We start from the raw sequence: 22,895 nt of genomic DNA on the forward strand, positions 1-22,895 counted from the left end.
TATTTCTAATTTAAAAAATACCTACATCTCCCACCTTCATATTTACCGATACATAAATACCGAATCGGTAAAATTCGGTATTTATGAGTCGGTAAATGTCCCTCACCTACATCTGGCCCTAAGAGTTTGGATGTGATACTGGCTCCTGTAGTATATGCACAGCAGACGGGCCCACACTTACAGTCCACTCGGCTTACCACATGTAGCACAGGGAAATCCAAAAGACATAACAGCATTCCTAGTTCAGCTCTGTGTGATCTGGAAGAGCATCAAGCATAGATCATAAGGAGCCTGTTGTCAGTCATACACAAATGAACACCTACACACAAATCATATGCTCAACTACAACTGATGTGTGGTTCTAACTATGAAACCCAAGCTTGGACAGACCACCATTCCACATGATGCATCCAACAAAAGAAGGATGACATGATTGACATATAAATTAAAACACATTGGACTATTAAGACCACAGACACCTTGCTGAACAGGAATATCTGCAGAAAGTGCAGTCCTTGGAGGCAACAGGGTCGGAAGACTGTGAGAATACTGCTCACCTTACACTCACAATGGGCACAGAAAATGTATCAGATGAGTACTCAGCCATGAAGGGAATTTGCCTACAGTGGCATGCCACCTGTGGTAAGGTTGTCATTGCCACTAGTCTAGTAGATCTAAAGAAGACACAGACATGGGTCCACCACTATCAAGTCATTGACATCTAGCCAAAGTAGGCACAAAAATCTAGGATACATACTGACCAGGTGTTTGTACACCATGGGCTATATGCAATCCACACCATCCTGACATCATTGTCTACTTACATCACATATTACACATTAATGACAGTTAACCAGAAATCCATTTCGAGGACACAGACATTTTTGAAAAATAAATAGGAAATGCTGTATTCAGCGTATACTGTGAAGAGAAATAAGCCAATGGCCAGTCCAATGAAAGTCAATCGCCTTGAGGGCCACATATGTAATGGCCTTCACTACTTGCCTGCACTTTGCCAGCAAAGGGACACCTCCCAAAGAGGGGCATCTAGGGGGCAGGCCAGGCACCAAGGGAACAAGTCTAAGGGGGACTGGTTTGGATTTTGGGAGGGATGGGATCAGGAGGGATGGGTGCGTCCACTACAGTGGTAGTGCCAGATTGAAGGGGTGGTGGGTCCACTGCAGTGGCTGGCTCAGATTGAGGGGTGCAGCTGTTGTGGGAGGGCTATGTGGACGGGGGATGGCCTGGGTTTGACCATTTTGTGGATGGTATAATTCTGTATGGTGTGGACAGGACTAGGGAGGTGCTCAGACTTTTTGGGATGGATTTTTTTAGTGCAGGAGGTATTGGACTCGGCATGTATAGTTTGGTGGAAGGGGTTTGGGCTTGGGAGACCAGGGGGATTTTTTGGTGGGGTGTGATCTTGGGCTTTGTTTTTTCTTGGAGGCACATGTAGATGGCAGAGTCAGGGGGTGGATTGCCTCATCTTCTTCGTAGGGGGGTTGTACGTGTAGATAGGGAAGAGGTCCAGGGCACAGAGGTGGAGTGTCTGGGCAGAGGGGGGAACAGGAGAGGCAAGGGTAGGGGTTGTGGTGGCAGAGGGTTCTGAGGTCTGCGGAGTGTCTGTGAATGCATGTGTGTCATCTGCTGGTGTGTCCCCGGTGGTGAGTGTTGCAAGATTCCACTCACCTGAAAGCCAGGTACCGCAGGAACGAAGAGAGCCTCCCCTCTCACCTACAAACCAATCCTCCACACAGAAAAATCAGTGTGGGCGATTGATTCCCAGGGGAAGGGGGAGAGAAAGTACTTTGCTCGCGAGGTAACTTGGGGAGATGAAGGGTGAATGCCCGAGAGGAAGTCTTCGGGGTTGGTCAATCAATGGAAGGAGAATCAAAGGACATCTGGGGAACGACCTTCAGTATGTCCTGGAAAACACAGAAAGAGAACATATATATTGCATGCATGCAAGGAGAAGCCAAACCAAAGAAACACAATATATATCTACTTTGGATATCTAAATAAAAACCCACAAGGCCTTCTTACCCCATCAAGGAGAAGTTCAGGTCCAATAGCAATTGTCCTCAGGAACTAAAGGGTCTCGTTAGTCTAACACCCAAAACTTCCATGTACCAAGTCTCGCGATACTGAGCGTTGAAGGCAGTGCTGCCAGCTCCTGCCGTGTGCCTCAGAAGAACCAAAACAAAAATAGTGAAGGGCTTGAGTAGGATGCGGTGCCGCCGGCTAACTGTGGTGCGCCTCAGAGATGAAATGAACCCAAAATGTTGTATTCTACTTCTTCTTTCCAGAAATAGGAGTCATAGGGATTAGAAAGAAATCATGGAAAAAAACACCCTCCTTGGTGCCCTTTTTATTATTCTGAGTTCATCAGACCTTTGCGGTTCCTTCGCCGCTATGCTGATTTCCTTAGCAGCTCCTTTGGCGGGGAATGCTGTGTTTTACCAGTGGCTGCTACCGTGTCTCATATGCCACTTCTGCCACATTTCAAGTCTTGCGGCTGAGGCCGCGATTCCCAGGCGGCTGTTGCCGTGACTCACCAGCGGCTTCTGCCGTGTCTCACCAGCGGCTTCTGCCACGTCTCACTCTAAGCGGCGGTAGCCGCGATTTCAAAAGCGGTGGTTGCCGCGTCTCACCAGCGGCTTCTGCCCGTTTCAAGGTAGGCGGCGGTAGCCGCGTTTTCTCAGGCGGCGGTTGCCGCGACTCACCAGCGGCTTTTGCCGCGATTTCAAATTCAGGCGGCGGGACCCGCGATTCTGAGGCGGCTGCTGCCGCTCTTCACACGTGGCTTCTGCCGCATTTCAATGTGGGCAACGGTTGCCGCGTAGCCTCAGGCGGCTGGAGCCGCGATTCAAAGACAGATGAGGCCGCCTTCGGATCAGGCGGGGACTGCCGTGTTCATATCCTGAACACCGACAGTATGGGGCACAAAACTGGAATTCTTCCTTTGAAACAGGGAAGAAGAAAGAAAAAAATAAAACGCTCCAGCGTTTCTCCTGGGCTGAAGACAAAGTTCTATAAAGCCAAGCGCTCGTTCTCAGTTGGGGAGGTTTTTTATAGTGCTTCCCTTTGCACCTGATTTCCATATGCAATCAGGAAGGAAAAAAGGAGCCCAAGAAAAGAGAATACAGGGAAGGACATAGAAAGGCAAACAAATAATACTGAACAGCGGAAAGTGGTAACAGTGAGTGTGCTGTCTGTCATGTGAGTATGTGTGTGTGCGTGTGTGTGGGTTTGTCCTTGTGTCTGTGTGTTTGTGTTCTGCTTGTGGCTGTTGATGTGGCTGCATGGGTACGTTTGCATGTGCTTGGGTCAGGGAGGGTAGTTGGTACTGTGGATGTGGAAGAGGCTGGAGGGAGGAGGGACAGCTGGATCTGGGACACTGCTGCTATCTGTGTAGAGGCCAAAGCTTGATTGGATATGTGTAGGACAGACATGTCTGAGTGAATGCCCTCCAGAAATGATACCATTAGTGTTAAATGATTGGTATGCACCTGGCGGACATTCAGCATTGTAGTCTGCCCCACAGAGATCTTCCTTAGGATGTCAATGGCTTCCACACTCAGGGCAGCAGGGGAGACCGGGGCAGCGGTTGAGGTGCCTGGCATGAAGGAGATATCTCCCCTTACATTGGAGTGGCCATGGGCACTGGGCCTGGGAGCAGCTGAAAGGGTGGAGATGCTAGTGTTGGTGTTGGACTCTGATGTAGAGCAATCAGTCCATGGGTCATCCACCACTACAAGGGAGTCATCACTGTAGCTGGAGTCGGCTTCATGTCCTGTAGATGTTATGTCTGACATGCCCTCAGTGTGGCTCCTCTCAAACTCCATGCCGCTGGGTCCCTCCTCCTCAGGCTCAGCACTGGACCCAGACTGGCAAACCGGTGCTGATGCTGTGAAGAAGCATGAAAAAGAATTACATAAGTCATCCGGATGTACTTGACACATAGGTATCATCACAAATCTCCACAGATCAAACATATACATCATTTTGACTAGTGCTATTACCTCTTGATACATTTACATACATAAAAAAAAAAAAGAAAACCAAAGGTGATGATGGATGGAGCGTTGACAATACAAACACTCACCCGCAGTCAACTGATCTGGGTTTAATCCATCACCGTTCTTTAGCTCACTCCGCCACCCCAGTTCAGACATGGCAATATGCAAATCAGACTGACCCTGTGCCTCATGGGAACAGTCCAGCCCGAACTGCGAAGCCATGTCTTCCCTGGACCGGAATCAAGCTTCCCAGGACCGGTTTCTGGCATTACAGCCGTCTTCAGCTGGGCTTGCTTGACTCCAGTGGCAAAGGGAGCAAGGGACTCACGTCTGAGCATACCCTGCCAACTTAGGACGAACAAAGAAAACCCAAAGGTGATGATGGACGGAGCGATGACAATACAAACACTTACCCCCAGTCAACTGATCTGGGTTTAATCCATCACCGTTCTTTAGCTCACTCCGCCACCCCAGTTCTGACATGGCCATATGCAAATAAGTCTGACCCTGTGCCTCATGGGAACAGTCCAGCCCGAACTGCCAAGCCATGTCTTCCCTGGACCGGAATCAAGCTTCCCAGGACCGGTTTCTGGCATTACAGCCGTCTTCAGCCGGGCTTGCTTGACTCCAGTGGCAAAGTGAGCAAGGGACTCACGTCTGAGCATACCCTGCCAACTTAGGGCGAACAAAGAAAAACCAAAGGTGATGATGGACGGAGCGTTGACAATACAAACACTCACTCCCAGTCAACTGATCTGGGTTTAATCCATCACCGTTCTTTAGCTCACTCTGCCACCCCAGTTCAGACATGGCCATATGCAAATCAGTCTGACCCTGTGCCTCATGGGAACAGTCCAGCCCGAACTGCCAAGCCATGTCTTCCCTGGACCGGAATCAAGCTTCCCAGGACCGGTTTCTGGCACTACAGCCGTCTTCATCCGGGCGTGCTTGACTCCAGTGGCAAAGTGAGCAAGGGACTCATGTCTGAGCATACCATGCCAACTTAGGGCGAACAAAGAAAAACCAAAGGTGATGATGGACGGAGCGTTGACAATACAAACACTCACCCCCAGTCAACTTATCTGGGTTTAATCCATCACCGTTCTTTAGCTCACTCCGCCACCCCAGTGCAGACATGGCCATATGCAAATCAGTCTGACCATGTGCCTCATGGGAACAGTCCAGCCCGAACTGCCAAGCCATGTCTTCCCTGGACCGGAATCAAGCTTCCCAGGACCGGTTTCTGGTATTACAGCCGTCTTCAGCTGGACTTGCTTGACTCCAGTAGCAAAGTGAGAAAGGGACGCACGTCTGAGCATACCCTGCCAACTTAGGGCGAACAAAGAAAAACCAAAGGTGATGATGGACGGAGTGTTGACAATACAAACACTCACCCCCAGTCAACTGATCTGGGTTTAATCCATCACCGTTCTTTAGCTCACTCCGCCACCCCAGTTCAGACATGGCAATATGCAAATCAGACTGACCCTGTGCCTCATGGGAACAGTCCAGCCCGAACTGCCAAGCCATGTCTTCCCTGGACCGGATTCAAGCTTCCCAGGACCGGTTTCTGGCACTACAGCCGTCTTCATCCGGGCTTGCTTGACTCCAGTGGCAAAGGGAGCAAGGGACTCATGTCTGAGCATACCATGCCAACTTAGGGCGAACAAAGAAAAACCAAAGGTGATGATGGACGGAGCGTTGACAATACAAACACTCACCCCAGTCAACTGATCTGGGTTTAGTCCATCACCGTTCTTTAGCTCACTCCGCCACCCCAGTGCAGACATGGCCATATGCAAATCAGTCTGACCCTGTGCCTCATGGGAACAGTCCAGCCCGAACTGCCAAGCCATGTCTTCCCTGGACCGGATTCAAGCTTCCCAGGACCGGTTTCTGGCACTACAGCCGTCTTCATCCGGGCGTGCTTGACTCCAGTGGCAAAGTGAGCAAGGGACTCATGTCTGAGCATACCATGCCAACTTAGGGCGAACAAAGAAAAACCAAAGGTGATGATGGACGGAGCGTTGACAATACAAACACTCACCCCCAGTCAACTGATCTGGGTTTAATCCATCACCGTTCTTTAGCTCACTCCGCCACCCCAGTGCAGACATGGCCATATGCAAATCAGTCTGACCCTGTGCCTCATGGGAACAGTCCAGCCCGAACTGCCAAGCCATGTCTTCCCTGGACCGGAATCAAGCTTCCCAGGACCGGTTTCTGGCATTACAGCCGTCTTCAGCTGGACTTGCTTGACTCCAGTAGCAAAGTGAGAAAGGGACGCACGTCTGAGCATACCCTGCCAACTTAAGGCGAACAAAGAAAAACCAAAGGTGATGATGGACGGAGTGTTGACAATACAAACACTCACCCCCAGTCAACTGATCTGGGTTTAATCCATCACCGTTCTTTAGCTCACTCCGCCACCCCAGTTCAGACATGGCAATATGCAAATCAGACTGACCCTGTGCCTCATGGGAACAGTCCAGCCCGAACTGCGAAGCCATGTCTTCCCTGGACCGGAATCAAGCTTCCCAGGACCGGTTTCTGGCATTACAGCCGTCTTCAGCTGGGCTTGCTTGACTCCAGTGGCAAAGGGAGCAAGGGACTCACGTCTGAGCATACCCTGCCAACTTAGGACGAACAAAGAAAACCCAAAGGTGATGATGGACGGAGCGATGACAATACAAACACTTACCCCCAGTCAACTGATCTGGGTTTAATCCATCACCGTTCTTTAGCTCACTCCGCCACCCCAGTTCTGACATGGCCATATGCAAATAAGTCTGACCCTGTGCCTCATGGGAACAGTCCAGCCCGAACTGCCAAGCCATGTCTTCCCTGGACCGGAATCAAGCTTCCCAGGACCGGTTTCTGGCATTACAGCCGTCTTCAGCCGGGCTTGCTTGACTCCAGTGGCAAAGTGAGCAAGGGACTCACGTCTGAGCATACCCTGCCAACTTAGGGCGAACAAAGAAAAACCAAAGGTGATGATGGACGGAGCGTTGACAATACAAACACTCACTCCCAGTCAACTGATCTGGGTTTAATCCATCACCGTTCTTTAGCTCACTCTGCCACCCCAGTTCAGACATGGCCATATGCAAATCAGTCTGACCCTGTGCCTCATGGGAACAGTCCAGCCCGAACTGCCAAGCCATGTCTTCCCTGGACCGGAATCAAGCTTCCCAGGACCGGTTTCTGGCACTACAGCCGTCTTCATCCGGGCGTGCTTGACTCCAGTGGCAAAGTGAGCAAGGGACTCATGTCTGAGCATACCATGCCAACTTAGGGCGAACAAAGAAAAACCAAAGGTGATGATGGACGGAGCGTTGACAATACAAACACTCACCCCCAGTCAACTTATCTGGGTTTAATCCATCACCGTTCTTTAGCTCACTCCGCCACCCCAGTGCAGACATGGCCATATGCAAATCAGTCTGACCATGTGCCTCATGGGAACAGTCCAGCCCGAACTGCCAAGCCATGTCTTCCCTGGACCGGAATCAAGCTTCCCAGGACCGGTTTCTGGTATTACAGCCGTCTTCAGCTGGACTTGCTTGACTCCAGTAGCAAAGTGAGAAAGGGACGCACGTCTGAGCATACCCTGCCAACTTAGGGCGAACAAAGAAAAACCAAAGGTGATGATGGACGGAGTGTTGACAATACAAACACTCACCCCCAGTCAACTGATCTGGGTTTAATCCATCACCGTTCTTTAGCTCACTCCGCCACCCCAGTTCAGACATGGCAATATGCAAATCAGACTGACCCTGTGCCTCATGGGAACAGTCCAGCCCGAACTGCCAAGCCATGTCTTCCCTGGACCGGATTCAAGCTTCCCAGGACCGGTTTCTGGCACTACAGCCGTCTTCATCCGGGCTTGCTTGACTCCAGTGGCAAAGGGAGCAAGGGACTCATGTCTGAGCATACCATGCCAACTTAGGGCGAACAAAGAAAAACCAAAGGTGATGATGGACGGAGCGTTGACAATACAAACACTCACCCCAGTCAACTGATCTGGGTTTAGTCCATCACCGTTCTTTAGCTCACTCCGCCACCCCAGTGCAGACATGGCCATATGCAAATCAGTCTGACCCTGTGCCTCATGGGAACAGTCCAGCCCGAACTGCCAAGCCATGTCTTCCCTGGACCGGATTCAAGCTTCCCAGGACCGGTTTCTGGCACTACAGCCGTCTTCATCCGGGCGTGCTTGACTCCAGTGGCAAAGTGAGCAAGGGACTCATGTCTGAGCATACCATGCCAACTTAGGGCGAACAAAGAAAAACCAAAGGTGATGATGGAAGGAGCGTTGACAATACAAACACTCACCCCCAGTCAACTGATCTGGGTTTAATCCATCACCGTTCTTTAGCTCACTCCGCCACCCCAGTGCAGACATGGCCATATGCAAATCAGTCTGACCCTGTGCCTCATGGGAACAGTCCAGCCCGAACTGCCAAGCCATGTCTTCCCTGGACCGGAATCAAGCTTCCCAGGACCGGTTTCTGGCATTACAGCCGTCTTCAGCTGGACTTGCTTGACTCCAGTAGCAAAGTGAGAAAGGGACGCACGTCTGAGCATACCCTGCCAACTTAGGGCGAACAAAGAAAAACCAAAGGTGATGATGGACGGAGTGTTGACAATACAAACACTCACCCCCAGTCAACTGATCTGGGTTTAATCCATCACCGTTCTTTAGCTCACTCCGCCACCCCAGTTCAGACATGGCAATATGCAAATCAGACTGACCCTGTGCCTCATGGGAACAGTCCAGCCCGAACTGCGAAGCCATGTCTTCCCTGGACCGGAATCAAGCTTCCCAGGACCGGTTTCTGGCATTACAGCCGTCTTCAGCTGGGCTTGCTTGACTCCAGTGGCAAAGGGAGCAAGGGACTCACGTCTGAGCATACCCTGCCAACTTAGGACGAACAAAGAAAACCCAAAGGTGATGATGGACGGAGCGATGACAATACAAACACTTACCCCAAGGCAACTGATCTGGGTTTAATCCATCACCGTTCTTTAGCTCACTCCGCCACCCCAGTTCTGACATGGCCATATGCAAATAAGTCTGACCCTGTGCCTCATGGGAACAGTCCAGCCCGAACTGCCAAGCCATGTCTTCCCTGGACCGGAATCAAGCTTCCCAGGACCGGTTTCTGGCATTACAGCCGTCTTCAGCCGGGCTTGCTTGACTCCAGTGGCAAAGTGAGCAAGGGACTCACGTCTGAGCATACCCTGCCAACTTAGGGCGAACAAAGAAAAACCAAAGGTGATGATGGACGGAGCGTTGACAATACAAACACTCACTCCCAGTCAACTGATCTGGGTTTAATCCATCACCGTTCTTTAGCTCACTCTGCCACCCCAGTTCAGACATGGCCATATGCAAATCAGTCTGACCCTGTGCCTCATGGGAACAGTCCAGCCCGAACTGCCAAGCCATGTCTTCCCTGGACCGGAATCAAGCTTCCCAGGACCGGTTTCTGGCACTACAGCCGTCTTCATCCGGGCGTGCTTGACTCCAGTGGCAAAGTGAGCAAGGGACTCATGTCTGAGCATACCATGCCAACTTAGGGCGAACAAAGAAAAACCAAAGGTGATGATGGACGGAGCGTTGACAATACAAACACTCACCCCAGTCAACTGATCTGGGTTTAGTCCATCACCGTTCTTTAGCTCACTCCGCCACCCCAGTGCAGACATGGCCATATGCAAATCAGTCTGACCCTGTGCCTCATGGGAACAGTCCAGCCCGAACTGCCAAGCCATGTCTTCCCTGGACCGGATTCAAGCTTCCCAGGACCGGTTTCTGGCATTACAGCCGTCTTCAGCTGGACTTGCTTGACTCCAGTAGCAAAGTGAGAAAGGGACGCACGTCTGAGCATACCCTGCCAACTTAGGGCGAACAAAGAAAAACCAAAGGTGATGATGGACGGAGTGTTGACAATACAACCACTCACCCCCAGTCAACTGATCTGGGTTTAATCCATCACCGTTCTTTAGCTCACTCCGTCACCCCAGTTCAGACATGGCCATATGCAAATCAGTCTGACCCTGTGCCTCATGGGAACAGTCCAGCCCGAACTGCCAAGCTGTGTCTTCCCTGGACCGGAATCAAGCTTCCCAGGACCGGTTTCTGGCATTACAGCCGTCTTCAGCTGGGCTTGCTTGACTCCAGTGGCAAAGTGAGCAAGGGACTCACGTCTGAGGTTACCCTGCCAACTTAGGGCGAACAAAGAAAAAACAAAGGTGATGATGGACGGAGCGTTGACAATACAAACACTCACTTGGCCACTGGATTCAAGATAGCCTGGCTGATGAGGATTATGAATCCGAAACCAGTACCAGGATGCTTGTTTATGGTCCAGGGAAGACATGGCTTGGCAGTTCGGGCTGGACTGTTCCCATGAGGCACAGGGTCAGACTGTTTTGCATATGGCTTTGTCTGAACTCGGGTGGCTGAGTGGGCTAAAGAATGGTGATGGATTAAACCCAGATCAGTTGACTGGGGGTGAGTGTTTGATTTGCTCAAACGCTCCGTCCATCATCCCCTTTTGTATCACTTTGTACGCCCTAAGTTGGCAGGGTATGCTCAGACATGAGTCCCTTGCTCACTTGGCCACTGGATTCAAGATAGCCTGGCTGATGAGGATTAATAATCCGAAACTGGTCCCAGGATGCTTGTTTCCGGTCCAGGGAAGACATGGCTTGGCAGTTCGGGCTGGACTGTTCCCATGAGGCACAGGGTCAGACTGATTTGCATATGGCCATGTCTGAACTGGGGTGGCTGAGGGGGCTAAAGAATGGTGATGGATAAAACCCAGATCAGTTGACTGGGGGTGAGTGTTTGATTTCCTCAAACGCTCCGTCCATCATCCCTTTTTGTATCGCTTTGTTCGCCCTAAGTTGGCAGGGTATGCTCAGACGTGAGTCCCTTGCTCACTTGGCCACTGGATTCAAGATAGCCTGGCTGATGAGGATTATTAATCCGAAACCGGTCCCAGGATGCTTGTTTCCGGTCCAGGGAAGACATGGCTTGGCAGTTCGGGCTGGACTGTTCCCATGAGGCACAGGGTCAGACTGATTTGCATATGGCCATGTCTGAACTGGGGTGGCTGAGGGGGCTAAAGAATGGTGATGGATTAAACCCAGATCAGTTGACTGGGGGTGAGACTTTGATTTGCTCAAATGCTCCGTCCATCATCCCCTTTGGTATCGCTTTGTTCGCCCTAAGTTGGCAGGGTATGCTGAGACGTGGGTCCCTTGCTCACTTGGCCACTGGATTCAAGATAGCCTGGCTGATGAGGATTATGAATCCGAAACCGGTCCCAGGATGCTTGTTTCCGGTCCAGGGAAGACATGGCTTGGCAGTTCGGGCTGGACTGTTCCCATGAGGCACAGGGTCAAACTGATATGCATATGGCCATGTCTGAACTGGTTTGGCTGAGTGGGCTAAAGAATGGTGATGGATTAAACCCAGATCAGTTGACTGGGGGTGAGTGTTTGATTTGCTCAAACGCTCCGTCCATCATCCCCTTTTATATGGCTTTGTTCGCCCTAAGTTGGCAGGGTATGCTCACACATGAGTCCCTTGCTCACTTGGCCACTGGATTCAAGATAGCCTGACTGATGAGGATTATGAATCCGAAACCGGTCCCTGGATGCTTGTTTACGGTCCAGGGAAGACATGGCTTGGCAGTTCGGGCTGGACTGTTCCCATGAGGCACTCGGTCAGACTGATTTGCATATGGCCACGTCTGAACTGGGGTGGCTGAGTGGGCTAAAGAATGGTGATGGATTAAACCCAGATCAGTTGACTGGGGGTGAGTGTTTGATTTGCTCAAACGCTCCTTCCATCAGCCCCTTTTGTATCGCTTTGTTCGCCCTAAGTTGGCAGGGTATACTCAGGTGTGAGTCCCTTGCTCATTTGTCCACTGGATTCAAGATAGCCTGGCTGATGAGGATTATTAATCCGAAACCGGTCCCTGGATGCTTGTTTCCGATCCAGTGAAGACATGGCTTGGCAGTTCAGGCTGGACTGTTCCCATGAGGCACAGGGTCAGACTGATTTGCATATGGCCATGTCTGAGCTGGGGTGTCTGAGTGGGCTAAAGAATGGTGATGGATTAAACCCAGATCAGTTGACTGGGGGGGGAGTGTTTGATTTGCTCAAACGCTCCGTCCATCATCCCCTTTTGTATCACATTTACATACATGGCACTTTGTTAGACTGCTAGTGTACCGTTGCTACCTTACACATGATGTTATCAGCAACATTGGGTGTATCAACATCAAATGCCACAACCACAATGTCAACTACTTCACGATGTAGCAGGTGATGTAAATAAATATTAATGGAAATAGGATTCACACAATTGAATTGAGACATGGTATCCATTCCACAATCCTTAGTCATGAAATTAGGAACTATGGGCTCTAATGTTACAGGTCAAATGACTTCCTTGTCAAAGTTTAAGCTGGCGTAGTCATTGTATGAGTCATATCACACTGAAAACAGTGATTGTGCTAATTTGTCCCTTAACTTAGGTTCTCTACTGTCAGGTCGCACATCTGACTCTTATTGTGGAGACACCAAGGTAGTGGGCATAGCTAGGGCGAGAGGCACGTGGCACACTGTCTTGTGTCATCCATGTATAGTGTCATGAAGATGAATCAGAATGTTGTGCACATTGTAAACAGCTCACCTTTTTCAGATGGGAACAATGGTCAACATACTTCCAATTCCGATGACTGCATCTTTACAATGCTTCGGGTGGAACACCATGACACTGGCCTGTCTGGGTGCATTGGCTGTACAGACTATTAGTACTGCACCTCTATTCTTCATGAGTCCAGTCAACACTGTGTACCAATCCTGTCTAGCCGAAGTGCCTATTTGTATAGGCCAAGTCTGAATGTCCCTCACTTCTTTTCGACATATTGCACACTTTGTACAGCTTACATTATACTTTTTTCACTTCATTTTGGTAACTTTTTCCAAAATGATGCACATTTGACATCTCTCATTCTGACAGTGATGCTCATGGTTTACAAAGCCCTTAAGTGTTACAGTCAAGAGCATTTACACACATTCGTCCTGAAGTTATTTGACAGGAGACGTTCTGACCACGACTGCCAAATTATCGAGGTTGTATATGGCATTCTGCCTTTAATATTTGGCCCACTCTTTCTTGGTTGGTCCGGGGTTTCAGCGCTACATGAGTTCACCCCACAATCGGTGGTTTAACCTATGTGAATGGTACTCTGCTTGCCTATTAAAATAGTGAAGTGGACTGGATTTACAATATCCCCTGTTGCATTGAAATGCTATGTACAGAATGGCATCAATCCCAATACGTTATTAAACCATGCCCTGAAGAAGTCCATGTGTATGGACGAAACGCGTCAGCAGTTTAGTTCATCCTGATTGTTTTTAATCCTCTTTGCATAAAAGAAGAACTTTAAAGAACATACGTTTGAACACAGATCTGATTTCTTCCTTGTTTATGTTTGGGTGCTGCACCTTTGATTTAGTTTGAAATTGTGACATTCCTGTTCTTCAATTGCACTGCGACAGTGGGTGAGTTAACAGTGTGCACACTGATTTCTGGGTATTTCCAGTGTGTATACACTGCATAGGGATAGCTGATCAGGTGCTGTGTTTCATAGGGTTCCACTGTCGATGTCTGTTTTTCCGGCATTTACAAACATTTCAACCGTTTTGATTGTGTATCTAACATCATACCTTACAATTTCAGCCATGTTTCCACCAGTGACCACCTGTGTTTGTTAGTGAATGGCATGTGTTCTCACTGTTACAGAGACAGACACATGGACTCACTGTTTTGAATGAAGTGAATGGAATCTTCCACGCAATCATGTGAAAGGCTAGTGTGACAGGGGACCAGAGTTAGTATACCTGTAATTGGCCCATGGGAAACATTTGATTACACTGAGCACCATGGATGGGGCCTAACATTGGCACACTGATCAAGCAAAACTCACCAAGGCCTCAACATTGACGTCACCTGTTTCCGGGATGTATATCATGGGCTTTTCAAACTTGAGTGCTCCAATAAGAACATACTTCGCAGATTTGTTGAAACCACAGTGAGAACAGGTCCTACCTTAGTCACTATGCTGACATGTGTCAAGCAATTGCATTACTCATGAAGGTTATCTCCATGCACATGTTGTTGCAATGTGTGGTGATCACATGAGAATGGCACTACTGCCACTACCCTGAACATAACTTCCTCACATGTCCCTGATAAAAGCGGCATAACCGGGCATCTAATAATCCTTGTGCATATCCATCTTTTAAACCTTAATGGTGGTTTTTGTTGACGTCTGACCTGCAAAAGGATCAGAAGGCTAAGATACTACAACATGCATGTTTAAAGAAGGTTGTGCGACAAGGCAAATACTCCCCCCTCCTTGCTGCTGTGTGACTTCCCATCCAGGTCAGGGAAGACCGCCGCTAGGATGAGGAATATGTAGGGGGTCAGAGTTTGGCACCCCCCTTCTTGCCTGGAAGTGACAGCCCCAGCTGGACTTCAGTGATCTTTTTGGTCCAGCCACGAAGGTCCTGCCACCTCTTGTGGCTATGACGGATGCACAGAGTGTCCAACCCCAGGGTTTGCGCCTTCCAGGCGGTGGTCTTCTACAGCTTGGCCTTCTCATGGGAGTTGGCCTGTAAGGATAACATGGTGACATCCCCCTAGTTCACATGCAACATCTTTCTGAGTCAGACACTTGTACACATGTACAACTATGTCTAAGAGGTAGGTAATTGGCATTATATGCAGTTGTCCTGTATTCAATGATGACTCTGTCCCATGAGAACAGTGATAAGATGTATACCTCAGTGCACACACTTCTACAGCAGTGTACATGCCCAGAACAGTTATCTACACACTTTTAAACTTACAAAAAACTGTTTACATGCATGCCTATGATATTCCTAATGCTAGTAGTGCATGGTAATGGCACATGTCCAATGGAAATGCAATGTAATCATCAACTCACCTGCGCCTCTGGTTTGCCATATAGCTGGTTGTACAGTGGCCGTAGGGTGACCAGCAGGACCTGGTTTTCCTCCTCAGTAAAAGCTGGGGCCCTGCCAACTGTGCGTGCCATAGTAGCTCCCAGAGGATGTGGACACAGCAACAGAGAGATGGGAGGTGCAGGAATGATGCAGGTAGTGCAGGCAAGTGAAGTCTCTAGGGAAGAGACAGTCTTATATCTAAACAGCAGAGGCAGTCTTAATTCTATGCGACGAAAGCAATAGGTTCACGTTAGTCGCATTTTCTAAATTGGTCCAATGCATAACAGTGATTGCAAATGACACGCTTACTTTGACATTCAAATCATCAGACCGGGAATGACTTTGATATGATGGTGATGGGAGGTTGCCGAGTCGGTTTCTACTTGATGAGGACACAATCCAAAATGCGTGTCTGTCACCATAACAACTTGCAGCCAATGGCTGTGTCTGAATTGTTTAGGATGTGGCTAGCGCGTCCTTTGAATACTCACCCACGTCTGTCACCATGACAACTTGCAGCCAATGGCTGTGTCCAAATTGGTTCGGATGCGGATACAGCGTCCTTTGAATACCCACCAGCGTCTGTCAACATAACAAGTTGCAGCTAATGGCTGTGTCTGAATCTGTTGGGAGCAGCTACCACATCCTTTAAATACTCACCCGCATATGTCACAATAGCAACTTGCAGCCAATGGCTCTGTTCGAAATTGGCTAGGATGCGGCTAACACGTCCTTTCAATAATCAGTGGGCAGGGCAGATACTTCTGTAATTGATGTATTACATGTATGGAAGCAGCTTTTTCATGATGAAATGGACCTTCAAATGAGTATCTCACACTCCCCCCCATGAGAAGCTAACCTTGAGGGGCACAACAAGACACACTGATTTTGAGGCTAATAACAACATGATACAAAACTACTCAATTTACCCTCTTAGGCTTGGTCACAGTACCAATGACGTTTTGGGGATGTACAAGTCCATTCTTGACATATTCATTGCATTTGGGGACTGTGTGACCCAGTGTGCAACCTGTGTGATTTCTAACTGTAAATGTTTGGTGTCTAAGTCATGGATAAAGCATTTACCTTTCCATTATGCAGCCACGCCAGCTTGCGTTTGTGTAAAGTGTATGTTTGTGTCTCAGACTTAAGTGCATGATGGCTTTATATATGCAACTCCCATATTGTTTATGTTTTGTGTATGTGATTGCATGTGTATCAAAACATGACAACATGACAGTGTCCACCCTGTGACAGCAGTGTGCATGATTCGCGTTGTGAGACGCTGTGTGTATTAGGTGTCCCGCATATCTGGGATTACATAATCCTATTGTGGGTACTTTTTAACCATATAATCGTTCTCACAAACGTATATCTTGGCTTATTTTGTGGGGAGTTGTTGAGTACATGACGCTTGCTCATATTAACGGTGACAGACACTAGTGATTTTTACACTACAGCACTCTAAATGCTGTGTCACCATACATTGGTAACATATCTGGGTAGGGTAATAATGGGGTGATATGTATCTAAGGTCAGCCTTTTTCATTGAAATGTGTATTTCCAATGTTCTGTAGTTTTAGTTGTGTTCAGATTTCATGTTCTGTTTGTCTCAATGCATGTTGCTTTGTACATTGTGAACTAACACCAACTGCATTTACGCTCTAACTATAAGTATCACAGACGATCTGCAGTGTACAGGCCCTTTCCAGACCTACAGACCATAGAAGAATGGGATACCATCAATAAATACCGTTTAGCAAGGCCAATAATTGAAGAGTTGTCAGAGCAGTTGTCAACTCATTTGCAGCCTGGTTGCACGTATCCAACTGCACTGACACCCAAAGTGAAGATTATGGCAACATTATATTTCTTTGCCACAGGTTTATTCCATTACAGAGTGGCAACATCTGATGGAATGTTTCCAAACAATAGACTCATAGAAATAGTGCAAATAGTTTTGGATAAAATGGACCTTCCAAAATGTGAATTTGAGTAATACCAGACCATATGTAATGCAATTCTTTTTTTGCATAACTATCCCAAAAACATCTCCATAGGGGTACAATAGGCTGTGTAAATACAATTACGATTAAAAGAATGCACTTCACAGTCCAGCCTCGGACTCAAGCAACTGGTGAACACCCCCACCCACTACGCCGGCCACACACTTGACCCCGTCTTCTCCTCCAGCAAGCACATCTCCTTCAGCCACTCCACCGGACTCCATTGGACTGACCACAGCTGCGTCCACTTCAGCTTCAGGAGAACCACGACCCACCACCACCCGCAACAGCTTCCCCGCAGGAGCTGGAGCAAAATCACCGCCGACCAGCTCTCCACCTCCCTCAGCCAGAACCCTCCAGCCAGCGCAACGGACCCCAACGAAGCAGCCCGCATCTTCACACAGTGGGTCACCAACTGCGCCGACGATCTGGCACCACTAAAGAACCCTCCCAGCAGACCCGGCAGCAAGAAAGCCTCGTGGTTCACTGACGAACTCAAAACATCGAAGAAAAACTGCCGCACCCTCGAAAAAGCCTGGCGCCACGACCATACTACAGAAAACATGACTGCCCTCAAGTACGCCACCCGCACACACCACCAGCTGATCCGCACCACCAAAAGGATAACATTCAAAGAATGACTGGACAACAACACCCACAACAGCAAGGAACTCTTCCGCATCGTCAAAGAGCTCTCCAACCCCAGTGCCGGAAACAACAAAATCACTCACTCGCAAGACCTCTGCGACTCACTCGCCTCCTTTTTCCACCGCAAGATCGCCGACATACACAACAGCTTCGGCGCACCGCCCACACACCCAACACCGAACCATCGCCCCCCACCACCACCCTACGCAACTGGACCCCGGTCAGCACCGAAGACACCACCCGCACGATGAACACCATCCACTCCGGATCCCCAACCAACCCCTGTCTCCACCACATCTTCAACAAGGCCGACTCCATCATCGCACCCCAACTCCGAGACATCATCAACATCTCCTTCGCCACCGCCACCTTCCCGGAGAGCTGGAAGCATGCCGAGCTCAGCGCCCTCCTGAAGAAACCGACAGCGGACCCCACTGACCTCAAGAACTTTCGCCCCATCTCGCTCCTCCCTTTTCCAGCCAAAGTCATCGAGAAGACCGTCAACAAACAGCTTGCCGCCTTCCTTGAGACGAACAGATCCCTCGACCCCTCACAGTCCGGTTTCTGAGCCAACCACAGCACCGAGACCGCCCTCATCGCAGCCACCGACGACATCAGATCCCTGCTCGACAACGGGGAAACAGCTGCCCTCATCCTCCTGGACCTCTATGTGGCATTCGACACTGTCTGTCACCGCACCCTAATACAGCGCTTCAGCAACATCGGAATACAAGAGAAGGCACTGGAGTGGATCATCTCGTTCCTCGCCGGAAGAACCCAGAGAGTCCGCCTCCCCTCGTTCTGATCCGCGGCCACCGAAGTCATCTGCGGCGTACCTCAAGGATCCTCTCTCAGCCCCACCCTCTTCAATGTCAACATGAGCCTCTCGCAGCCATCGCATGCCAACACAACCTGAACATCATCTCCTACGCCGACGACACCCAGCTAATCCTCTCCCTCATCAAAGACCCCACCACCGCCAGAGCCAACCTCCAGGAAGGAATGAAAGACGTCGCAGAGTGGATGAAGACCGACCGCATGAAACTGAACTCAGACAAGACGGAAGCCTCCGCCTGGGACGACTCCTGGTGGCCCCCCGTCCTGGGCTCCACTCTCAAGCCAACGGACCATGCACGAAACCTGGGCTTCATCCTGGACTCCTCCCTCTCGATGACCAGACAAGTCAACGCCGTCTCGTCATCCTGCTTCAACACCCTGCGCATGCTCCGTAAGATCTTCCGATGGATCCCCACTGAAACCAGGAAGACGGTCACCCAGGCACTCGTCACCAGCCGACTGGACTACGGGAACACCCTCTACGCGGGAACCACTGCCAAACTGCAGAACAGACTCCAGCGCATACAGAACGCCTCCGCACGACTCATCCTGGACATCCCCTGCCACAACCACATCTCCGACCAACTGAGAGACCTGCACTGGCTCCCCGTCAGCAAGAGGATCACGTTCAGACTCCTCACCCACACACACAAGGCTCTCCACAACCTGGGCCCCAAGTACCTCAACAACCGCCTCACCTTCTACACGCCCACCCACCAGCTGCAGTCGTCCAGCCTCGCCCTCGCCACTGTACCACGTATTCGCAGAGCCACCGCCGGAGGAAGATCCTTCTCCTACCTGGCAGCCAAGACATGGAACTCCCTCCCCATCCACCTACGGCTGACCCAGGACCACCTCTCCTTCAGGAAGCAACTCAAGATCTGGCTTTTCGAGCAGTAGCGGACCCCTCCCCCCCAGCACCTTGAGACCTTCCGGGTGAGTAGCGCGCTATATAAGTTTGATTGATTGATTGATTGATTGAATCTTTGCACTACCGCTCAAACAAAACAAATCTTTGTCATCACAAAGCTTGGAGTAATGTGAGTGGTTAAAGCCAGAACCGCCCCCAAGCACCCTATTGTAGATTAACTCATAGCGCACATGTGCAGTTCATTCAGACAAGCAGGTTCCCCTGTCTTCCCGTCCGATTCCTTTCACAGCACAGGAGACTCAATTAACTTCAGCTGCAGTATTTTGATGATTTGAAAGAAGCGTCCTGGACGGTTGTCTTTGTCTAAAAGGAAGAGCACATGTTTTGGACTCCAGGCAGAAGTGAGGCCTAAAAATACGTGACCCCTTCTAAGGACTCCATGGCCCCCCTGGGGGTCGAACCACACAGATTGAAGACCTCTGGCCTAGACTCTGCCTTAATGCCATTATGAAAGAGTATATTAGGTTTGAGGCTCCTTCTGGTATCCAATACATTGGAGTAAGTCAAAAATTTTCCTCCTGACAGATAACACCCTCCACTCCAGATTTCCCACGGCATTGGTGTATCAACTCTCTAAATTACCTAGGTAGCTGGATATGTTGTGACAAAGAGATAGCCATGTGGGCAACAGGCAGTTATATTACAGAGCAGATAACATGCTGGATCTCACTTCCGATATCACTCATTGGGGGTACAAGCCTCATGAGAACGGTAATACTTGCAAAGAAGCTCTATCTATTTCTGAATTTACTCCTCCCTCCTCCCCCTCAACTATTCCTTTTTTAGAACTCTTAGGACTCAGATGATCAGGATGGCTTGGGTGGGTAAACAACCTCATGCCATATGTATAATTATTGAAAATAGCGATTACCTAATTGCAATTCTCTGTGAATAGCAATTAGATAATAGCTACTCCTAATGTATAAAACTCCATGAGTTTCATTTTGCAATTCCTAGTGGTTGGTAAATCAACCTACCTCATGAATAATAATGAAGTAGGTCGCAATTTGTGACCCATTAGGAATCTCTAAAATCAGCTGGAAGGTGGCATCCTGAAGTCAGCAGACCACCATATCTATGATTATTTTTATATAAAGCAATCATTTTTTTTTAAATGAAGCCCGATTTCTTTAAAGGAAAATGGGTTGCATTTTGAACAGAAGAATGAAAAGATTGCTACACATTTTTTTAGAGCAGGCAGTGGTCCGTGGGACACCTGACTGCTCTAAAAAAACATTTTAGCTACCAGTCCTACCCTTTTGCAAATGGCTTACCATCTACTTGAAGTAGGTGGTAAAACGGGAATGTTTTGCGACCTCATTTTGGTTGCAAAACATTCTTACATACTGCTGTGATTAAGTACTGGAAAAGGTGCCCTAAACACGCCCCTTTGTAATACCGCATTGGTATGTATTCGCAATTCCAAATTAGGATTATGTAACATGTTATTGAATCGCAAATTGGAATTCATACCTACTAAAATGAATTTTACCGGTCACAAACGGCACAATTATGCGCATTGGGTGGTTTGTGACCGGTAAAATGCACGATACATACAGCCTCTAGAGTTAAGTGAGAGACTCTTTTACTCCATTTCCCTTTGGCTGGTTTGAAGCCCTGATTTTGGAGCAATAGTACCTATTACATATTAGTAACAGTCAGCATCTTATCTCCTGCAATTGGGAGTCAAGATGGATTGCATGGCCCATGTTCCCCTTCCATTTTTTATGGGCACACCAATCTCTAAGCCTGTTGACAACATGCCTACTGTTCTGTGTACGACTGGGCCATTGGACAAACTGCTTAAGGAATGAATGGGTTATGTGGACAGTGAAAACAAACAATAAAAAAGGTTAAAGGATCAGATCACAAAACCTTTTGACAATTGGTTGGAGGCGAGATTGTGTTACATAAAAAATAGTGCCGTGAGAATATACCGGAAACTGTTGTTATGTTTCCTGTGATTGCTACTGACTCAGAGAATTACATATCAAAGAATGAAAAACAGAAAATGAAAATAAATACAGGATGTGAAAAAAGGGAATGGGAGTGGTTTTGAGGGAGAGAATGAGTTCATGAACAATTTGTAGATTGAGACAAGACCACCCCTGTATAAGAGAATCATACAGAAAGGCAAGAGTAAGAGCAAGGAAACCAAAAGGAGGAAAAGGTGATTTGGAAGCTTGTCAAACACCACAGAGTAGGACAAAAATGGTAAAAATTTATATTTTAAAGTACAAAACAAATTTACATTAATTGTATATTTAAATGTTCATGGGGATAACATGTTAACATTTAACAAAGAAGAATTGCTATTTTTTAATTTTGAAGCCAGGAAGTGTGCTTAGGTTACATACAAAAAGCTTGAGGAATTAATTGAAAAAGTTGATGTGAATTTATACAGTGTGCATTGTGCACTGAAGAGGAGATCGGGACTGTCAGTGATAAAATGATCAAAAAGGGCATTCTAAAAGAAGTCCCAGGAAGACTGGAATAAACCTAGTGGCAAATGTCTACTACTACAGGACCTGCACAAAATAAATGATATGATGATTCTATGTTGTCCCATGGTATTGATGTTTCAGATTTGAGCTTTTGCAGTATGGTTTATCTTGATCAATTTATGGCAAGCCTTCTTCTCTGTCACTCTTCACGGGGCTAGTAGTTTTTTTTCTTCCTGGTTCCTAAATAGATTCCTAGCATGGTGTAGAATCCGACAAGGGTATACAGAAAGGGGTATATCTTCAATCTTTTTCCCAAATGCTGAAAAAAGGTTTGAAAAGTTGAAATTTAACGTCTAACTTAGTACTAGTGAAGTATTGATGATAATGATGAGGACCATAATGATGACGATGATGACTGCAGTGAAAACAAAACAAGGCTGTGAGTTAGTACAATTGTTTTATTAAATCATTTGACTAAAATAGCTCAAAAGTTTACCCAAATAAAATGTATTACTGTGAAAAACAGTCATTTATTTAGAACACCAAATCTTGGGGCCTATTAGGATGACGGGCGGACTTTGTCCGCCCGCCATCCTGTCAGACAACGGGACCGCCCGCCATAAGGGCGGGGGTCCCGTCCTTGGAATTAGGATGCATCCGCTTTAGTGGCGGGTGCATCCCGCATTTTTAACATTGAGGCGGGAGGTGCTGAAAGCACCGCCCGCCGCAATGCTAAAAAAGCATGTTATGCGTTTCAAAGCACAACATGACAGGCACCGCGGTGCCTGCCATGTTGCACTTTGAAATGCTGGGGGTACCATAGGTACGACCCATGTGCACCCCCCCACCCACCCGGAGTCCCATGGGGCCCACAACGGGCCCCCACAGGGAGTCTCCGCATGCCTTTCCATGGCGGCATTGCCGCCACGGAAAGGCATTCCCCAAAGCCCATCC

General features: G+C 48.5%; 1 protein-coding gene across 13 annotated transcripts in view; it reads right to left on the bottom strand.

The window, feature by feature from the left end:
* The window catches only part of LOC144829388 (uncharacterized), a 335,948-nt gene extending 333,156 nt beyond the window's left edge, over positions 1–2,792 (bottom strand). For 3 of the 13 annotated variants that reach the window (XR_013610643.1, XM_078688492.1, XM_078688499.1), the window contains exon 1: positions 2,044–2,790. Coding sequence is in view for 9 of the 13 variants with exons in the window: in XM_078688492.1 (XP_078544618.1) it covers positions 2,044–2,048 (5 nt within the window). In the remaining 4 variants the exon portion in view is untranslated. Of the gene's footprint in view, positions 1–1,689; positions 1,926–2,043 lie in introns of all 13 variants that reach the window. The other 10 variants (XM_078688496.1, XM_078688495.1, XM_078688498.1 and 7 more) reach the window with 8 other exon arrangements.
* Between the last annotated feature and the right edge of the window lie 20,103 nt (positions 2,793–22,895).

Source organism: Lissotriton helveticus, chromosome 4_1 (genome assembly GCF_964261635.1).
Source record: "Lissotriton helveticus chromosome 4_1, aLisHel1.1, whole genome shotgun sequence".
Taxonomy (NCBI): domain Eukaryota; kingdom Metazoa; phylum Chordata; class Amphibia; order Caudata; family Salamandridae; genus Lissotriton; species Lissotriton helveticus.